The sequence below is a fragment of the Semicossyphus pulcher genome, unplaced genomic scaffold (genome assembly GCF_022749685.1).
Source record: "Semicossyphus pulcher isolate SPU_LCO1_2020_fin unplaced genomic scaffold, fSemPul1.0.p SCAF_12, whole genome shotgun sequence".
In the NCBI taxonomy this organism is placed as follows: domain Eukaryota; kingdom Metazoa; phylum Chordata; class Actinopteri; order Labriformes; family Labridae; genus Semicossyphus; species Semicossyphus pulcher.
Genome location: NW_027211626.1, coordinates 16,377,633 through 16,400,014, shown reverse-complemented (window position 1 = coordinate 16,400,014; position 22,382 = coordinate 16,377,633). Strand labels below are relative to the sequence as shown.

At 42.3% G+C, this 22,382-nt stretch overlaps 1 protein-coding gene across 1 annotated transcript in view; it reads right to left on the bottom strand.

The window, feature by feature from the left end:
- Positions 1-3,765, bottom strand: part of wdpcp (WD repeat containing planar cell polarity effector) — a 58,100-nt gene extending 54,335 nt beyond the window's left edge. Inside the window, exon 1 of the mRNA XM_069658764.1 lies at positions 3,688-3,765. Coding sequence (XP_069514865.1) covers positions 3,688-3,748 — 61 coding nt within the window. The 5' untranslated portion in view covers positions 3,749-3,765. The remainder of the gene's footprint in view (positions 1-3,687) is intronic.
- Between the last annotated feature and the right edge of the window lie 18,617 nt (positions 3,766-22,382).

Here is a 22,382-nt window from a genome sequence, read left to right as displayed (position 1 = left end):
GGTTCTTCTGTACCAGCCACATCATTTGACTTGTGGCCTAGAGGATCAACAGGCCACATACACTTGGATTTCTAGTCTCCACCTTCTCTTATATTGCAAACTACGTAGAAAACTACTCTTTTCCTAAATATGATTATACATGATATGTTTCAGTCTTCTTAGATATTCAGCTGTATTTGTTCAAACCAGAACAAATGCAGCAGAGAGAAGCCAAGGCTGCATCTCATGATGAATCCTGGTACATGTAGGCAATGTTGGCACAGCCCTCCTGTGAGGTAAAAAGATTCAGTTATTCATCTTTTTATAGCGTTAGAGAAAAGTAACGGCAAACTAGAGGTTAGAGAGGAAGTACGACAAAGGTCATAAGGTCACATCTAAATATGCTATTATTCTATTTGACATCTTTATTAGTATTATGACACAATAACTTTTACCCATCAGAACAACCTCCTCTTTGCTGAGTGAAGTCACACAGTGATGCTGCTCAGTGGTCGATAAATCAAGGCTGTGGATGTTGTTTGTAGCTGTTGACGTCACATATTTGTTTCCTGGCGCTATGCGGTAAAAGGTTTTAATAAATCTATAGTTTTGTTTTGGAGGCCGATGTATATGATATAAGGAAGGTGGTGATAGGGAGCGTCACACCTCAGTGACCAGGCCTCTTCCCTCAGATGTATCCATCCACATATTTCCAAGATAGCAGAAGACACACACAGAGCAGGAAACAACAAACAAATAAGGATATGTCACCATCGCCTAAGATATACACCCTGCCCTACCTTTGTGAATACACACACACACACACACACACACACACACACGTATACGCAGTCAGCCTCCGAGAGACACTATCTTCCTCTAAAGCTCAGCAGACTGTGAAAGACAAGACAGAATGGAAGGGAGGAGGAAACAAGAAAATAGATGGAAATGCTCTGTTTCTCCAAAGGAAGAGATGGTCTGATAGGTGGCGAGCGGGAAAACACACAAAAATACTGCAAGAAAAGTCAAACTTACAACCAAGAAAGGGTCACTAGATATGTACTCAGAGGTTTGCAGGATGGCAGTGAAGGTGGCATACTGTTCAGCTGACTTGACATAACTAATCCATTAGCGCTAACTGGAAAGATTTCTTTAAAAGTAGCATGAATAAAACACTGTACTAATTTGACCAAACAAAAAAAGCCCTTTGCTAGCTTTGCTTCACAGGGAACTCCATTGGCTTTAAACTGTTTACAGGTCTTGGTAAAGTTAAACTGCATATGAGGAAAAAAAGTAGTTAAAGCTTTTGAAAGCTGTTAATCTGCAAGAAAGATGCACACAGTTACATTAGCTGCTACTAACATGAGAAACCTGAAAATGCATTTTTCTTGTGTTGCATTGTGGGTAAAGTATGCTTCCTCCTTTTGAAAGGGAAGACGGCCCAATCCGAACCTCCACCCTAAAGCCTAGAGCACTGACCCCTCACAGACTTTAATAACGTCAGGCATACAGTGCGTGTGTCCATGAGGGTTAGAGAACAGCATGAAAATGAGGACTAGGACACACTATCATGACATCACACTGAAAATAAGGTGCGCCATTAAATGATCAGAAAAAAACCCGACTTCCAGTATGTATATGTGTGTCTTTCATTGCAGTATTTACATATTTTAGCAAACTATCAAAAGTCAGAAATGCATTAGTTTGAATACTTTGTCAATATTTAACTGAAAAACACAAACACCTCTAAAAACGTGCGAGAAATATCCACACCCGTCACCGTCCAGGCTCGCTTTGTTTATATTTATTTTTTTTGTTCAAACTTTGTTGAATACTACTTCAATGTACGAACATTTATTTACATTTCGTGGGGGGGCGTCACGTTTGTATACGTCACCAAGGCTATGAACTCTGGGTAACTATCAAAGCAATGTCTGCAGATATGTGGACTCACAGAAAGTACGCATCAGAGCCCACAAGCTCTAAGCACTCACACACTTACCGGGAATGCACCTCAAAGTCTCGGAGTGTTGAGATTGGGATTTGGCCGAAGAATATGTGGTATAAAAAGATATCTCTGGTTAAGATGCAGTGATATGGATTTTTCTCATTAAAGTGTTCATTTAGCAACTTAAATCTATTTATTTGAACATTTTCAAACAGTACAAACACATAGTTTCAACAATAGGTACATAAATAATTAAAAAAGAAACACATGAAAGTGAGGACTTATTTTCTCATCTGGTCATTTTAAATTAGCTACATGCAACCCTGCCATCCCTAACTGTGCAAACAATCAAAGCCAGTTATTCAATTTTGTCTTAAGGCTCCTGTGAGGAACTCTTGGTTTGTGTTGATTTTGGCGCCCCCTGTGGACAAAGCCGTACCTCTTCTCTCTTCGCTGATTTTGTCCTGTACATGCTTTAGTGGTGTTTTTTAACAAAAAGGTCTCATCCTGCTTTCTTTAAAGTCGAGCTGAAACGGCATTTCGAGAGTATCTAGCTTCCGTATCGTGACGTATTTCCGAGTGAAACAGGAAGTGCAGACGGGACATATCATTAGAGGGATTTGATTTGATCGTTGAGAAGTGGGCGTAGACAGACGTTCTCCACAGCGCAGTAGCTAGCTGACTGACCGAGCGTTCTTGGTGCTCTGCGGCTAAATGTTGCAGATTGATTGGTTGAAATTGTTTGGTGCTAACTTACGTAAGCACGCGGGAAATGTAGTTTTACCGGAAGAAAAAATGATCGGATTTTGATATAAGAATACGAAGAAATGGATTTTCTGTGGTTTTTTTGGCCTATATTGTCAAATAGATGCACAATATTACCAGGGATGTGATCTAAAAGGATTAAAATGACATTTTTCATTTCACCTCGACTTTAACAGTCATATGTATGACTCACTTTAAGATTTTGCCCTGGAAAATGTAAACAAAGGCAGCGTGCAGTTAATCACTTCGTCTGACACCCACCCCCCACCAGGGGTTTCAGCCATTAAAAATAAATAATCAATCTTGTCGCTGATGATCTGGTTTGCTTTTGTAGCTCATATAGAGTAACCAGAATTAATTTCAGTCTGTTTCATAAGCAGAGAAAAACTCCTCACACAACCTTTAAGCATGGGCAGGTTTGTATATATTTACTATTATATAGTATACTATCTACTTTATATTACTAAAAGAAACTCTATTCCTGCAAACCCGAGTATCTGACAGAACTTTCAATATTGAACTCCTAAGTCAGTGGTCTCCAACAGGTAGTTCGTGAGCCTGGATTTGAGTAGCTCGCCAGGACGTTCACAGACTCTACAAAAAATCTGACAACAATAAATGCACCTTGAGAAGCACTTTAATTCAATCAAATACACAGATGTCCCACCCCCTTCAAAACAAAATAATAGGATAGGCCTATCAGCTGTCAATAAAAAACATTATAAAAAATGTCACGTTCAATGGAATAAACAGAAGTTGATAGCCTTAGAATTTGAAGAGAAAAAGAGAAAGTGAAAAGAGACAGGGTGAGAATTGGCGTTGACTGAGAGTCAGATTGTCTGAGTTGATACAGGTAAGGCGGAGGAGGAGGTGTGAAAACAAAGTGAGCGATGACAGAAAGAGCCAGAGCAAGACGGAGTGAGAGGAGAAAGAGAAAAGAGATGGGGAGAGAATCACTGAGAGCGAGGGCGATTGAACATGGTGATAAGTGCTACCTTTGACTTGGAGCGAGCTCTTGGTGGACCACAAGTGCAGCTCAGCCAGGCAGAACGCCATCTGACGGAGGAGTGTAACCCGAGTCTGCGGAGAGGGACGAGAGAAGGAGAAAGAACAAATGAGAGACACAGAGAGAGAGAGAGAGAGAGAGGGCAGAACGAACACAACCGCAGATGCATATCTTGACAAGACGACACAACAGATTGACATAAATGGGCCTGAAGGTGAAACGAAGCATGCGTGTAGGCACAAGTGCTTACAAACACACAGACTTGTATGAGAGCCAGTTACCCCCAGATCATATATGGGCTAGATTTAGAGTATGTCTAATAGTACTCTTATTGTAAATCCAAATGCAGTATTTCATCTTAAAATACAGCACAGATCATCACAGTGAAAATATCATCCAATGACCAGGTAATGAAAACAAGGTATGACATTAGACAGCTTTCGTAAGGCAAACGATCCTGATCAACATTCATCAATAAAGCAGAGAATTTAAGACCCTCTTGTATTTAATTTGCTAGAAGAGCAGACATATCAGAAGTGAAATAAGCAGTCTTTGCTAAACAGTGTTCCAATGGCAGTATAATTACCACTGACAGACAGGCATGGTTTCAAACGTTACACATCTAAGGAGCCAATCCTGCCAACTTGCAGGGTGGTGCTACAGTAAACATTTGAAACACATGATCAGCGGTTTGATAACAAAGTAAAGCCTAAGGCCTATTACCGTAATGTTTTTACATTGTAGGAGTGAGCTGCAGACGAGCGGTTGATTTTAATTAAGTAAAAGGTGTGGGCATTTACGGCCCTTAAAGCTCCTGTGAGGAACTGTCAGTTTGTGTTGATTTTGGCGCCCCCTGTGGTCAAAGCTGTACCTCTTATCTCTTTGCTAAATTTGTCCTGTACATGCTTAACTGGTGGTTTTTAACACAAAATCTCATCCTGTTTTCTTTAACAGTCATATGCATCACTCCCTTTAAATGTCTGCCCTAAACAAAGGCAGCGAGCAGTTAACCGGTTCGTCTGACACCTTGTAATAAGAGCCCCAGCAGGAAGTCATTAAGTGGTGAGGCGGTGAGTCAAAATGGCAGGGAAATAACGAATTATCTATATTTGTATTGCACCTGTCAGGAAGACAATATATTGCTGTATCAATATTTTGTCCAACCCCTAATAAATAATAAGTATATAAGAAAATAAGTAGTAAAAGTAACAGCACTAGTAATGGTATTGTAGTAAGTAGTCATAGTGAAGGGCTTTTAAAATACAGTATGTGACAATGGTGATGCAACATAATGCTCTCTTGCAGCACCGCTTCCTGTACCTGTTATTCCTGTATGACTAGTAAGGTACAATTATAGTAGTGGGTTGCTCTACAGGTATGTTAGCACATTTTAACCACAAAACTTTTTTAAGAAACACAGACAGACACGCACATGAACTCAGTCTGACACTGAGACAAGGTCACGGCCGGCGACCTTCATTCACACATCACAGGTGAGCAGTGATGGACGCACACTTTGCAGCTGACAGCGGAGACAAAGCAAACAGCATTCCTCACATCAGCCTGCGAACACAGGACGGGTCTCTGTGACAGTCTGGTCGTCCCTCCTCCTTTATCAGACACTTTATTCTCCAGTCAGTTAACTTCTGTTACCGGAGGGCTGAGCTGTTTCTTTCTTCGGCTCCTCTCTGTGGGGTTCCCCCTGTCGCATTTATGGTTCATATTATATGTAGCTGGAGTGTTTTGTTCCGAATCAGGGGGAAGACGATAGTTTGTTTTAAGTATTGAATCTTTTTTTTTCCTTTCAACTTTTCTGTTTTTTCCCCCGCAAATTTATGATTTAAAAATTTGAAGAGAATATTAAATTTTTTGTTCATAATTCAGATTTCTTTCTTCTCAGTATATTTTTATGCATTTAGTTCTTTAACTTTAATGGCCCTAATATGCCGTTCAAGTTCATAGTAATTTAATTGTCTGGTTTCCCCCAAATTGCGTTATCACTTATTCTTCGTTAGGCTAGGGCTATCTTTTTTTATGTCCCTACTTATGCAATCTGAAGATATATTAACAGTAAACATCAGCTTGGCCTGTCTTAAGCCCTTTTTACACTGCTGTTCCGCCACAGCGATGTACCGAAGCGCCGTCGTCATGCCGCCTTTGCCATTTTACATTGCACCAAGCAACCCGGCGTAAAGTTGCCCCAGTGTGTGGTTTTACGTAGTGTTCCAGCGTTGCGGAAGCAAAACAAGCGTGAGGTGTAAACAAAAATACACACACAGCGCTGTTCTGCCCTGCCGGCTCAGCTGTTTACACTGATGCTGTTTCGCCTCTGTTACTACCTACGATGCCAGCTCCGATTCGCCCTACCATTCCGCCTCACATGCGTTTTTAATAGAAGACAAAATGTAACAGAGGCGTAATAATCCAGCCTTGCACTGGCAGTGTAAAGAGGGTTTCTGATTCCTATATATTTGATATAGGTTAGGGAAAAAACTGAACCCCAAAAACTACAAGTCCCAACAAAAATCAATACACACGTTTGCTATGTAGCTAGGGTGTTGTGTGAGCGATGGCAGAACGACTTTACAGACATAAGAGAATTCTTTTATCCTCCCCTAACCAGCTCTTCAGAGGAAGTCAACCCTTTTGGAGGAAGAAATGCATTTTCTACAGCTTTCATTTAGATATTGCCCGTCTGGCTAACCTAAAAGTTCTCCAGATCTTTGCTGCACTGCTGTCGGGGTCTCAGGGAGTTTATAGCAGAGTAGAAGAAACAAAGGGGGCTGAGGCAGAGAGACGGTTTGTTTTTGATGTGTACTAAGTGTAACTGAAGATAAGTCAATTCACAGTGACTCTATCTCTTTTGTGCTTTCAAGTCCTACACTTCAGCATATTTGTCTAATGACCTGCCGCTCCAGTCTCTTTACAATGACACAAAAAGCACCACATATCACTCATGAACATGCATCAACTTCAGTGGTGAATATACAATCATCTTCACATTTCTAATTTGACTCCTGAGTACAATTCTGACCTGCTTACTAACTGTAATCACTTCAGACCTCTCAGCTCATCATGTAATGTTGTAAAGTGCACCAAACATGTAGATGAGATATAATAAGATAAAAATAATAGGTATTAACTTTTTTGAGAGCTACCAGTCTGCACTCATAAAGTTTCATGTCACTCTAACATACAGCACACACACACACACACACACACACACACACACACACACACACACACACACACACACAAACACACACACACACACAAACACACACACAGCATGCTGCACAGGTCCTGGACAGCTGCCACACTCATTCTAAATTTCTGGCTGGGGTTGCTGCGGGTTACCTGTCCCCCCGCAGAGCTTTGTGGGAGGGGGGTGCACGGACAGTGTACAGAGGGCTGTGTGAGGGGTGGGGGGGGTCTAGGTTATTTTACCCTGTCTTTACACTAGTAAAGAGGCTGCTTTAACATCAAAGGAGGGGAGGGAAAACATACGACTCCTCTTTCAAAGACAGTCCACAGGAACTACGACCTTGTCTGCTCTCTGCATCTCTTTCTCTGCTCTCCTTTCACCGTCCCCTCCGGGTGGTTACTGAGTGTGAGAGTATGTGTGTGTGTTTGTGTGTGCGAAGAGGAACAAGAGCAAAAAGAGTGTCTTTGTATGAGTGCTAGGACATGCGTGCTTGTGTGTGTACCAGAGATGGAAGAGAAAGTAAAAGACAGAACTGTGGGTAAATATTTATTTGAGAAACAATGGATTGCAGTCCTTTCCTTCTCTCACTCTTTGATGCTCTCAACAGCCACAACCCAAAGAGACATTTATTTAAGCTAACAGACAGACTAACATAGAGCTATTGTTGGATACGTGCTCTGTGTGTGATCCTGGACAGAAGGTGTCTGTACGGCACAAATATTGTTCTTGGTTTGATTTTGACTGTTGCCCTTTCTAATGTGCCGTTCCTCCACATCCTGTCCCTGATGGAGGAGTGATATGTGAGTGAGTGATATATGGATATGAGTGATATGATACGATATGTAAGTGTGTTTGATTTCATGGGGTCCTAAATATGCAGAAATTAAATGTTGCCTTGGGAAATGCGATGAGATGACGTGAGAATGACGAATGATGATGAAAATGGAAGCACTGCTGACAATGGCCCTGAAAAATTGGTCACAAAGCTTCGGTTATTTTAAAAATACATTTTGCCTCGTGAAATAAAAGCTTTTTAAAGGGCCAGTCCGCCGATTTTCAACCTGGCGTAATGCGTAATGCACGCTGGGTGTTGTAGGAATGCAGAATGAGCGAAACCACGAGCTGTTTGTACAACTTTCTCCACAGCTATGGTGCCAATTTCAAATATTATTGCTTCTATTGATTACAGAGCAGAGAGAGTGCCTTGGATTTTTTTTGAAAGACAGTTGCATTTTACATTTCTGATTGAGCTCATTTTTCACCCATGCCACGTTGTTTTGTTTAAATGTAAAAGATCTTGATTGTATAGTGTGATGTGAAGCTCTGTAGTCATCAAAGACAGAAATACTGTAAGTTTTGGGATGGAAGGTTGGACAAAAGCCTAAAACTCACACATTGGGGAAAAACAGAAAACAGTCATAAGAATTGACCCAGAACCAGTGGGGTGTGTTGACCCTGTGTCAGTGTTATTGTGTTCATTCACTTTATCTAGTACTATTGGGTAGAAATGTATCCAACAGAAGTGTTTTGATCCAGTAACCCAACAGTTATGTTAAGTTAACAGCAGGGTCAAAGCAGCCATCTTGGCTGAGTTTCAACTTCAGGCCCTGGGCCTGGTGTAGGTGTAGCAAAACAAGGTCAGGTTGACGCAGTATTGCCTCTCATCTCATTCATTACATCCATCTGTGTTGTGAAGGTATCAGCTATGGGGAAAAAATGTAATGCTAAACCATAAAGTTAAAGCCATAGGATGCTACGATGATACTCCTTTTAATTCTTTACATTAGGCCAAGATACAGCTTCAGTAATAGATTGTATGTTCCTCATATTCTGTACCCGTTCTGCCAGCATATTGGTTGGGCTAACTGTTATAAAACCCATTACAATACAGCATCTAACATGGCCATCTGTACCCACTATCATCTTAAAAGGTCAGATGCAACATTGTTAAGTATATCGTTGTTAGACAAGGTATGATGTTTAGGTGCTTCACACTAGGGCTTGATGCATTTGACCTTGAGGGAGGTAGTGCACTGGGATTCACTGCAAACATCTGAAGGCAAAATGTAATATGGGATGCATTTTTTTTTGCCCCTGTTGGACACAAAAAGATTTGTCGACATCTTCAGTTACAGTAAGATGATGATAGGCTAAAGCCCCTTTCCCACTGGTCAAAAAACCCGCTAACCACTGGCTTTTTTGCTTAGTGGGAAAGGCTACAATCAGCATTCAGACCCGGGTCAAATGACTCTGCAGAAAAGAGACCAAAAGGAGTATACTCCACTGGCAGTGGGAAAAGAGACAATCTGCATTTATTAGCGGGTCTTCCCGGGTCTGAAAAATCTGCGTCAATGCGTTAATTTTGGTGAGAAAGGTGTATAAGAAAAAATAAACTAAGGGTTTTAGTTCCTAGGTTTTAGTTTTTACAACACATCACGTCTTACATGCCACAGGGACTATTAGGGCCTCGATCCAGATCTGGATCTCCACTGCAACAAGAGAGAGACAGGCCTGAAATGAAAGCAGGCTCTAAGACATTTTGTTTGACATCTCAAGAATCCTTTCTCACAGGTGTACACGTTTTCTTGTACACACACACACAGACACACACACACACGCCAGAGGCAGTGCTGTCAGTTGGCGCAGTGGTCCCATCAGTGCGAGAGGAGTGATGTGGTAAATTACAGGGTTAAAGAGCTGCCATGGGGTGACTGACACAAGGCCATCACAGCCTTGTCTCGTTCCCCCGCCCCCAATACACGCTCACACACAAACCTTTATTACACATCACACACACACACTGCCTTTCTCTCCTTACCTGGCTCTGTGTAAGTTTGTCAGTTTTTCCTTCATTTCCTCTCTTTTTTCGCTCATGTACCTTCACTTATCGTCCCTCCGCCTACTTGTCCCTTGCCTTTTATCTCCCACCCCTCCCCTCTTCTTGTCTCCCATGTTTTTCTGAGGTAGCTCCTATTAGAAATGCATTAAGCTTTCTGACCCTGTCTGCAAGCTTCACTCGCTCTTTCTGGCAATTTTTTACTCTCCTCATTCTTTGTCTCGTCGCTCTCAAAGGGCAGAATTTCAGTGTCTGATTTTCTTTTTCTCTCTTGCAGTTTCTCCTCCACTCTTTATTGTCTCCTCTCCCTTAAAAGGACAAAGTTTGAAATTTTCTGACTTTTCTCCTACAAGCTTTATCTCTCGCAGACACTTTCTCTCGCCTACTGCCCGGTCTTGTTTGGCTCTCAGAGAGAAACTCCGCGAAGTACATACAAAGAGCAACCAGAAAGTCCACAGAGAGAGATAGGTGGGGTAACAGTGTGTAATTGTGTGTGTATGAGCGCATACTTTCCAATCTGAGTTACCTTGGAGTTCTGCTGAGTCTCAGCCACGGCCTACATGAACACACACTCATGTATTCAGTAAACACACTTAGGCACTCAAGTCAGTCCTACATCGCTCGCTCTCCAATCTCACCAACTCCTGATATGTGAACTCGTGCTGCACACAGGCGCATACGTATGCATGGAAAGGCATATACAGTACGGTGCATACTCTCCTATCTTTTAACCTTGTGATACCTGAGGAAATGTACACATGCACACATTTACATAAATATGAAACCATGCACAACGACTCCCACAAGCTCTTATCTGCAGTATATTCTTGAGGGAGAAGTCCTCCAGCTTCCAGTGTCATATCAGAGCAAAGCAAGGTGGACAGAATCTGAAAAAATGCCTCTGAAGAAAGACTAAGATAATGAGAAGTGAAAACCCAGAGTAATACAAAGAGTGTGAGGCCTGAAAGGAGAGTAATGTTCATCACAGGAGGGCTGTGACCACTGAGACACCAGATAAGATGTGTTAGGGAAGAGAAAACACTGAAAGTGATATTAATGGATTTTTTCTCACTTCAATTTTGGAAGAATCATTATCTTAGTTTGGGAATACAGTTCCCATGATGCTTTGGCGATGCAAACAGGAAGTATATTGTTGCCAGGATTACATCATGGCCTACAACTTGAGCCTCGTAATCTCGAAGATCTCAGTTTCGTTCTCTTTGGCAGCACCTATGGCGATAAATGGTAATTGCAGGAGCACACTTCCCAGATATCCAGACAGTGTTGTAACTCTTGATTTTCCTCGCTGAGCATCTTTTTCTTTGGATTTTCACTTATTTTTGAAGTTGTATCTGTAGTCATCGATCTTTTCTTTGTTTGTTCAGCCATAGTAGATTACTGTTTACTCGCAACACTTGCAGAGACCAGAAAAGCAGCCGCTTAGCTCCGCCTCCCCTCTCAGACAGACCAACCACTGCTGGGTGATGGAAACGCGTCACTAACTGGGCGCTGCTTGTGATTTTTTCCTGCAAAAGTCGCCACAGACACCCAGTCTGTAATACTGCAAATGCAAAGGCTTTCATCAGTGGGCCTTACCTCATTTGGTGATAGATAGTGACTTAACATTTATTTAAATTAAATCTTCAAGATTGTCACTTTAGTTAGGTAGCTATGTTGAGGACATTATTCCTGTCCGCCTATTCCGCCTGTCCGCCTATTCCGCTCTGATTAGTCAATTGTTTCTCCAGCCAGGTAAGAACAACCATCAATGAGCACAACAGCAGGGAATACTTCAGCAGCGATTTGTATATAAACCCCACTGTATTAAAGCAATGCACATGCATGATACAACATGCTTTTAAACGCACCACAATTTCCCTTTAAATAAACTTTTGGCCTATTTTTTGATGAATGCACCCCTAATCCTCTACCACAGACTGCTCAGAAAGACATTTCCTGTATCTGTAACCTTCCTGTGTCCTTGTATAACGGTTGTTTCGCCATTGCCCTGCCCCTTTGGGAGTCTAGTAGCAGGTCCTGAGACAATTGAACCAAAAGGGAAACTTGAGCAAGAGCATGCCTTATTTTTCGACAGTTGAATCAGGAGAAAATGTATTTTGTAGGCGTACCTTGTGGTGTAATAAACACTGTAACTTCTAGGGGTCACAAATGTTGCTTAGGATTTCTAGTCAAACTCGACTCTCCTCCATCCTCTCTCCCTCACAGTCTGTCTGTCTCTTCGTCACTCTACTTCACTGGTTTTGTTGAGGACCTAAGGCGCTACAGAACTCGACCTGCTGAGAGAAGTAAAAGAGGGGACGAACTGAAAACTATTTTCCTCAGAGTGAAAGTGCTGTGAGGCCTGCCGGCAGAGTATTCACTTACACACCTACACACACACACAACCACAGGCAAGTACAGCGTATGTTCTCAACTGTCCCATTACAAAATAGAGTTTGGTGGAGGAGAGTGGAGGGTGGGCAAAGTGGCGCCAGGCAGCAGGCCGAAAACCTCACACACACATAGACACACACACTCATTTAACAAAGTCCCACAGGAGCCCATTCAGCTGTGGGCGGAAGAAGAATAGAGGTGATGGACAGGCAGAACAAAATGAGGTAAAGGTAATACTATTCAAGTGAGGTGACAGGTACAGTCACTCTGTATGCATGTGTGTGCGTGTGCATTTGTGTGTGTGTGAATGTGTGAAAGCGTTTTCCAGGACGTGTCAATCAGCAGGAAAATGAGACTGAGTGACATGACTGCTGGGCAAGTCTCCTCATTGAGTGATGTTTGAGTGTATGTGTTTGTGTCGCAGAATGCGTGTGTGTGTGTGTGCATGTGTGTACTTGCGCATGCAAACGCTCATGTATGTAGATCACCTGAAGTAACATTCCTGGTTTGGGGGGGCATGTGGAGGTGAGGAGTTGAAAAGTTCATGTGTCCAGAGATGGAGAAAGAGAGACTTTTTGCCCCATAGTGAAGCGTCTCACAACACACTAAAAGAAAAGCTATAAACACAGGAAATGGGGATGGATCGTTCGATTTATTACGACCTTATTCTGAAGCCAAAGAGTGTGAGATGCGTTACTTCAAGGTAATTAGGATATGTACAGCCAAAAAAATAATCAAGAGTGTAATTTGAAACACAATCATGCAGCCTCAGCATGTTCGTGTGCTTGTGTGTGCATGTGAAAGTGGGGGATAGAAAGTCGGACACAGGGTGACAGAGGGATGAGGGGAGGCTTTTCTGAGCAGATGTGTAAACGTCATTAGAGGGGGTAATGGACGGAGGAAGGTGGGAAGTGGGGGTAAAAAAAAAAACTCCAGCAGAGGTATTTACCCAATGCCTGGATTAGAAACACAAACACAGCAGCAGTAATGACTGAAGCACAGGGGCAGAGAAAAACAGAGAATAAAGATGAATGTCTTTTCAAACTAATGTTCTGCCTTATTAAGACCTGACTGCAGCAACCACAAGAGAGAGGCAGATCCCTGGCTTCAACAATCCAAAAATTCCCACATTCAGAACGGATTCCACTAAACCAATGACGGTCGTCTTTCACTCCTGTTCAGCTAATAGGCCTAATCCTGGCAAGTGTTTCACTAAAAGCCGAGTGCATCTGCCCCACAGCAACGCCCAAGGGCAGGAAAGACAATACTTCCAAACCAGCAGCACAATCGCTGGCTGACTTCAAAGAGATTCTCGGGGACTGTGCGCCTCTCCGGTGTCTGTCCCCTGTCACAGCGAAGGTGACGCGTGTCACACTGACCGCGGTTTTGTTTATGTTGTTGGATTTTCTTCCTTTAAAGCTGTTTGGTGGCCTGTTGTTCGCCCCTCACCTCCTGACCACAAACACACGTAACGACTGTGAACACACGCATGGACCCACAAACACAAACTGAAATATGTCGATTTATGTGAAGACACATGCATAAAAAAAACCAACACATTCATACTTACAATTAATGTACTGTGTGTGTATCACATTCTGACTGAATAAACACATGCATATAGCTAAATAAAAAAAAGGTATTTGTTTATCTTTTAAGCTTTTGTCTTTTTCTTCATACAGTATCTTGTAACTCTAATGCCAAATATTTGCAATTTCAAAAATACAATTTTATACTTCATCTTACCAAAACAACAAAGACAAGGCTGTGAATATGTTTAGTTACTGTCAATAGGAAGTAAGTCACAGACAGCGTTTCACCTGTGTTATGCCTCTGTTACAACCTCCGATACTGGCTCAGAGGCGGAACGACTTCACTATAGGTTTCGTTGACAATAAGAAAAATAAAGATTATTGCCAGCTTTATTCTAAAAAGCAATAAAAGGCTCATTAGGCCAAACTTAAGGCATTGCGAGATGAAGCCTCACCGGCTTCCCACCGCACAGAAAAACGTTTTCTGTAAAGCACCAGATAATGGAGAAGCAGGAAAGCTAAATATTACACCTAGATCTTCGCCAAACAGGATGACTGTGTTTTCACCCACAACAGGGCAGTTGACTTTAAAAACTGTATTTAGCTCAGGAACTGATTAGCTCAGGATAAATGGTACAAATGTGTGTGTCAGATACTTTTACCTGTATGTTTGATCCAAAGGAATGCAGCTATGACACATTACATGTCTGTATCTGTGTCTAGTGTTTATACATGTACAGAAAAGTACAGCTTGGCTAAAGCTTTCCACAACTGGTGTACACAACCACATATGCACTTTTCAGCACACAAACACACACACCTGTCAGGGGCTCAGGAAGACGAGGTCTTTTAAAGTTGTTGTCAGATGCACAGAGGGGGATGGACCCTGGCAAAACGAAAGGTCACGACGAACGTCCCCTAGACTTCTCAGCAGTCTTATTTCCCCGTCACACACTCACACACACCCTGTCTGTCACCTCCCAGACGAGGCCATGACATCTTGGACACCTCTCAGCAGGCAGTGCCTCTCTCTGCCTCTCTCTCTCTCTGACAGGTTGTCATGGCACAGAGTGGTCGGACATCGATGGCACTCAGACCAAGAAGTTTGTTCTCTTTGCTGTGACCTCAGAGATGGACCGGTGTCATATCGCTTCTCTTCCTCTCTGCAGCAGGACTCTCCTGTCTAGAAGGAGAAATAAAATCCCTTCTAGCGTCTACTTTCCTCTACCTGGCAGTTGTCTATCACATTTCATCCCTGTAGATCTTAAGTCTGGGCCATGGCATTTTCAAACTTATATTAATATTAGTGGATTCCAATGACCTTAATCTAGATATTAAAACAAACTATGACAGCAGCTAACAATCAGTTTCTGGATTGGAAGTTTGGAAAATGGCAAATATTTCTACTTCTACAATGTCAAGAGACAATGGGGGAAAAGTTCTCTCTGTTATGTTGCTGTCGAGTTATTTCTCGCCTGCACTAAAAGGTCAGTCAAGTTGCTGTTAAGGTTTGAAATCAGCAGAAATGAAGCACGAAATAAGACACTTGTGCATGTACACACAAATCTGGCTATTCTCCGTCTTTCAGAAGCCCAAACACCCAGCCGTGCATGATAACAGCCCGATTCTGACCCACTACTCTTCCTTCGAGGGTACAGTCATCGTGGGGGTCGAACAACACGGCCTTCACCCCAGGACACAACACGCAGAGGAAGGGGTAATTCTACCACACTGATTTCTGCTGATTATTCAAAACAATAGCGCGGCTCTGCCTCGACTGCTGGGTCAAGTCATGTCTTGTCAGACGCCGTCTCCTCTTTCCATTGTACCTGATGGTTACGACTCGAGTACCACAGGGGCCTCTACCGGGCCCCATGTTAAACACATTCACCCTGCAGTCAGACCTGTCTGACGTAAAGAGAACAGTCTCGTCTTTCACATCAAACAACTATCCAACCGTACCCCACGCCTACAAGTCAAACACTGCTTTAGGTAAACGGTTACTGTGGGCTGTAGAAAAGACGATAAAATGCAAAACAGCTGCTAGAAATTATTAATCGATATCTATTTAAGATTTTATACAGAATTTGTCACCCATCATTGTACATCTGTACTAACCCTAATGTCAATCATACATCATTACGTCTCAGGGCTGAAGAGAATACATTACTGAATCTATCAATTGATTACGACAGCAGTTGGCGATTAATATCCTTTCAAATGTCTAATCAACTAATCATTGCAGCCCTTAAATCAATACTTTAAATACAGAGTTTCCCCAAAGGATATTGACAATGATTTATCTTTCAACCATAATGCAATCTGTACATTAAATAATCTTCATTAAAGGCTCTGTTTGACAAGCACTTGAGAGCTTAGCAGTAAAAACAACCCATCACAGTAAAAACAACCCATCACATTAAAGCATCTTAAGTCACTGCTCACACAGGGGAAGTGATTTTGACGGATGATTTGCAACAGTTGGTTTAAAAGCCTGCGTGTGTTACTATTGCAAAACCAACACCTTACAGGCGGCAATAAAGCTGAGATGACTACATGTCAAGAAACCAGGTTAGAAATTGGGTAATAATTTTCACCCACCAAACAGATATGAAGGGGTCTGGGCCTAAATAAATCTGTCCTGTAAGTCTGTAAGTGTTAAAACATTCATACCAGCATGAGACGGGCGATGTCTGTGTGCATGTGAGCGATGATGAGAGAAAGTGTGGATGAATTAGTGTGTGACGACTGTGACAAATTTCCCACCGCTGTTCTTTTTTAATGTGTGACAGGCCCTTCACTGGCTCATGCCCCCCCATCTCTGTCATACATGTACATAGGCTTAAAGTCGTCTGGGCGGGCCGATCCCGCCGGCTCACTGTCGGCACAGCAACGAGCGCTATCCTGGCTAACATCTGCTGCACGACCCGGGGCCACTCAGAAAGGGCCTTAATCCCCACACAGCCATGTTGTGGGGGAAAACATTCTTTCCTTTTAGTGAGTGCAGACAAACAGGGACGAGCAGCGTCGCTGGTAACCTGCAGGCAGCCGGCCTCTTGGAAGGACCAGGAATGCTGTCGGTTACGTGGCCCCCAATTGTGCCGCGGCCCATTATGGCTGTGCAGAGGGGTGTGACCGCCAGCGTCGGCAGCGAGTTTCCGTCACTGGTCCAGTTGGATGGATTTGGGTTTTGAGGTTAATGAAAGGTGGTGCGAGCGGAAAAGGTGGGGTGGGTCAGGGAGGGTTTGTCAGCCAGCCTTGTTATGCTAAAACAACAGTTGCATTGGTAAAAAAAAACAAAAAAAAAAACAACACCTTCCATCCTCTCTTATGCGCGTTTGCTGCCACATCAACCGGCTGTGGATCCAGAAACGCTGTTGCTGCCGCATTTTTGGTCATCCTTCAGCGAGTTTTAAAAAGTGTGTTTGTTGCTGTCAACAGTAGAGGGACTGGATGGTGAGCTTTCAGTCAGGAGTCAGGACATCAACATGTGGCAGTTTGGTGCCACCTTGTGTCCACTATCAAGACAACAGCGGCTGCAGGAGCACACAGGAACACTCTTAGTTACACATAAAGACACTCACACCAAGAATCACTCAAAGTCAGAACACGACAAGAGTACAACTCCACTCCTCCCTGAAACAAGCCGAGCCATGATCCTTTATATAACTGTTTCTGATAAACATCTCTGGCGGTGACGCACAGCGGAAATGAAGACACAGCCCCATCAATCAGTCCATCAACTGCTATGAATTGTGTATTTGTCTTAATATGGAGTTTGATTCCATCAAACAAATTTCACGGACCATTTCCTTATGCAAACACCTCGGGGAGGAAGAGAGAGAGAGTGCGGTTGAGGCTCGCATGGAGAGGAAACATACCTCAGAGGGGGGCTCGGTGTGTGTGTGTGTGTGTGTGTATATTAAGAGATTTAATTGAATAGTTCTGCATCAGTGCCAAGAAGTTAGTTGGTGTGTTTGCAGAGGTCTCTGTTCTCTCCGATTGAGGGCTTGGTTGTTGGTTTTTTTCCCACAGTAAGCAAATACTTGGCTGGAAACAAAGTCCTTCTCAGGTTTCAATCACAGACATTCATTGAGAGAGAAACTCGCAGAGGTAGAAGGTGCATTAATGCTTGTCCTATAAAAGAGCCAATGCAACACAGTGACAACAACTCCACTGGATTTGAAGGCTGGAAGCAAGCAATTCATAAAATCTCAGCAGAGCAAATGGTAACTTGGAAACACACAATTCAATAGGTGAGAATGATTGAGTTATTAGAAGCAACTTTGTTCATACAGTAACTAATGGCGCAGTACGTCAGCTATGGATACAAATGTGGTGTGAAGTCAGTTTCCACATGACATGACAGAGTAGACTAGGCTCCGTCAGTGAGCGGTAGCACACAAATTCTCACAAAATCTGCGTTAATAATGAGCTCAAAGACAGATGAACTTCTTGAAAGCAAGATGTTCTGCAGTTAACTTTCCCCACCTGGCCTGCTTTCATGTTAAGCATCCTTTGGAAGTACCTTCAAAGGGGAGACGCGAAGGTTTGCAAGTGCAGGATGAATCCTTTCCTTATACATTTCAACAGCATGAACATGCTGCATTTTTGAACATCATTTTTCATGTTTTATATACTGTCTTCTCTGTCTTTTCAACCTCCCTTGCTCTGTATTTGTATAGTTCTACTTTGCTTTCTTGCTTAAATTGTTACACCACACAGGATCACTTTGGTGGCCAAGACATCATCATAGATAGAAGATGCTGCTGCTTATGTTGCCATTAGAGCCTTGGGTAGGATTTATTTCAAATGATTTAGTACAGTGGTTCTCAACTGGTCTAGCCTCAGCACCCACCACCACCCCCTTCATGACAAATCGCGATTCAAATTTGTGAAATTTTTTAACCACACAAATTTATGGAATGAAAATTTGTGCAGTTTGGACCTGAGATGAAACTATAATAATAGTCAACCAAAATGAGATAAATCTTCCATCTACAATAAATTTAATTAACAGCATTTTTTCAACAAAAATAAACTGAGTGCAACAGAAGTGTAACTACTGTAGGGCTCATCAAGTTTCAAGAATGTAAATGTAATGTAGCTGGGATTACCCAATCAGTGGATGCATGGAGTGTGAATAAATAACACTACTGTTGGAGGCATGTGATGGGAAACCTATGTCTTTCAAAATAAAAGCGCAGCATAGACTTTTTTTCTTCAAGCGACCCAGTGAAAACAGCTCCGCGACCCTCTTTTTTTTAAGGTCCCGGCACACCAATTGAGAACCATGTATTAAGTATGTTAGCAAGCAAATTTACAAAGAATGTAATTGCTCTTCTCTTTGACAATAAATTGAATATTTGTGGGTTGGATGTGGACAAAACAAGCCAACTGAGGAAGTCATCTTGGGCTTTGGGACACGCGGATTTATATATTTTTTTTGTACAGAACAAACAAACAAATAAACAACTAATCAACACTTAAAGTTGCTGCCCTAAACTTTTCCATTAACTGAGGAAAAAGGTGCGAGTAGTGTGGTTTTTGCCTGCCTGAGTTCACTTTTGTATGTACTTCACCATTAACACAGTTTTTAAGCAAGCAAAAGGGTGTTAAAATCGCTCTGTTTCACATAATAACCAAATCCCTGTGTGAGAATTTAAACTGGCGACCTTCTGCAAAGGCAAGGTGACTGCTGCAGCAACAAGTGTTTTCAGAGAGTCTTCAACACTCATCCATCAACACCAGTCTCCAAGCTCTATCTGACAGTCAAGTGTGGTTAACTATAGTCACATACTGACACCTAGTGTTTCATTATGGTTACAGCAAGTAAGAGCAAATGAAGGGACAGGGCCACAGAGGTTAAAAAAAGGACCAAAAATCTTCTTATTCATCTGATCTAAAGCTTCATCAGGTTCTCTAAGACAGGAACATGACAGTGATCAGACACAGATATGCCAAAAAGTAAACAACACGATGGCACAGGGATGCAGAAGTTAAATATGATGGGAGATAGCAGAGATGATGTAATTATCTGCTGTGTTTGTTGTTTATGTATTTATGTGGGTGTGCGAGCTCGTGTGAATGCAGCCTGCTATCTCACTGTGTCTGCTGGTACTCTGTGAGGGCTATTTGGTCTAGCAAGGCAGATAAGAGGCCGATGATGATGAGGTCGGTGGATGTGCCGGCTATCTGCCTCCGAGCTGCCAACGCACCAGGGTCACTCAGGTGCACTCTGCGGGGACAAGTGGAGGAGCAGAATAGGGAGAGATAAAGTAAGAGGACAGAGAGGGTGGAGATGAGGGAGGTGAAATGACGAGGGAACAAAAGAGGAGGAGGAGATAGATCGGACAATGGAGTGAGAGAGGGGTCAGCGGAGGAGACAGGCGCTGCGCAGAGAGAGAAAGAGATGTGTGACAGCGTATGTGTAAAATCCACACATTGCTGAGCTCAGAGCATGTTCGCACAGCACGTACACAGGTGTATTCATGTGTTTATTGTCTGTAGCTTAGGATTTGTGCATGTGTGAACTTTGCCCACAAGCCTCGCTTCGGTGGGGCTCCAGGTTTGGCCTCGTGGGTGGGACAATACACCCACAATGCCGATTGTTTTCACAGCACACACACAGAGGATCAGGCCGGCGTGGCAAACTGGCACCAGATATTATCATGTGTGCTGCTGATGTTTTTGGTTTCTTTCTGATTTCCTTTTTACAAAGTCGAGCTATACCTAATCCCTTCGTGTCAACCTGACTGTGGAGACAGCCAGAGAAAAAAATAAACATTGAGAGTCAAACTTGTCAAATAACAATTACAGCAACAGTCGTTTCAATAAAAACTTGAGGGGAATTTTAGGTGATTCTGACGGATATGCACGTTCATGCTGCACCGGATGCAGAGCACACTGACAGGCTAATGAATATTTGAAAAACAAACATTGCAAGCAGGGTTTCCCCCAGAAAGTTGTTAGACCCGCTGGCAATCATATGTTGGCTGAGGCTGGCAGCCCAACATCAAGGGAGCCGATTGGCCGCCAGCTTATTTGAAAGTGTTGAATGTCACTCTACACTCAATAAAGGAAAGTACACTTATCTCAAAGCTGCTGGTTTCCCTTTAGTTCATTCATGTTTTAACTGTCAAGGCTAACCTCTTTAAACATTAAGTCTATGTTTCAGACTTAGGTTCAAGGTAACTGTAGTTTAAAAGACATATTAAAAATTTCTATTAAACTGAGGTTTAAAACAACAGGCTGGTATACCCCGGTGGAGTCCCTAGCAATTATGGCCTTCAATCTTTGGATAAAGATCCTAAACATGAAGTTTAGTTTGGGCTTTCAAATATATTTGATGCCCTACAATTCATGCAGCCAGATTTAGATACTGCAATACGCAAAAATATGAAAAACAAGACAGCATTTTGTAGATGATTTTTGCTACTTTTGAAAAACATCATTATCGGTTTTGAGAACTGCTTCCGGCTACCTGACAAACCGTCACCATGGCAATACTGACTGAGAGTTAAACAAAAAACTGGATACATAACATCATATTACCACAATCTAGCCAACTATCTAGCTATCAATCTTTCTATCGACAGACACAAGCACATACCACACAGAGAGGAAAAACATGTTGGCTAACTGGATCTGAGAGGAACACTGCCAGGCTGTGGCAGGTGCTTTAAGGTGTTTCTGAACCAGTCTGTGTCAGCCCCTGTCACTGGCAGGTGGAGACCTACTAAGCATGGATAGTTTTGGCCTTTGGATGGAGAATTGTTAATTGGCTCTGACTCATATTGTGCTATAAGTTTAAAGAGACAAACAGAGGGATATTGAAAAAATTGAAAATTATTTTTATGACACAATAATGTTTCCTTTCAGATAACAGTGTTGAAAATCAAATTCAACTTAATACCTTATAGGACTAAAAATGTTTACTGTTGTACATATCCAGGATTTTTCATGAGTTAAACATTAAATTATATTGGCATAAAATTTGATTTAAGGTCATTGTGTTACATCTGTTTTCCGACAAACCCCACTATACAATGTCTACACTTCAGATCATTTTAATGCCACAGGGAGTAAGAGGATATGTAGCTTATTTATGTAAGTGATTTTGTCCCTGAAATTCCCTGAAAAATGTCAGAGGTCAGGGCCTCATGCAGAACAGAAGCCCTGCTACTTAATGATCAAGGACCCCCATAGTCCTGACAGTCACCTCATTCTTCCTGATAACTGGACAAGCTCCGATGAGTAAGTGTGTTGTATGAACAAGAAGTTAATGCATGAAAGTATATTATTTGGACTTTAAGGTAACAACAGTGTTTTAGGTATGACTTTTGGTGTTAACAGATAATGACCAATACTGAAGAAGAATGCGATCCAACCATAATGTCATTTGACAGTGTTCTATCCATACAGACAGCCAGACAAGTCAGCCTACAGTGAGATCAGTGACTGAGGCCAACCAGGTGTAACACCATCTCCTGCTTTTTGTTCAGGTCATGTAATGAACCTGTAATGAGGCCATGAAATATTGATAACCATGCTCACCCAACACTTGGCCAATATAGGGGTCCACTCAACTCAAAACATGATAGTAAAAAGACACAATTTAGGACTACTTCCTGAAAACTGAAGATGAGGAGTCTGATTTAAAAACAATATATACTCTCAAAATATTAACGTTTAAAAACATTAAACATGTCCACAGT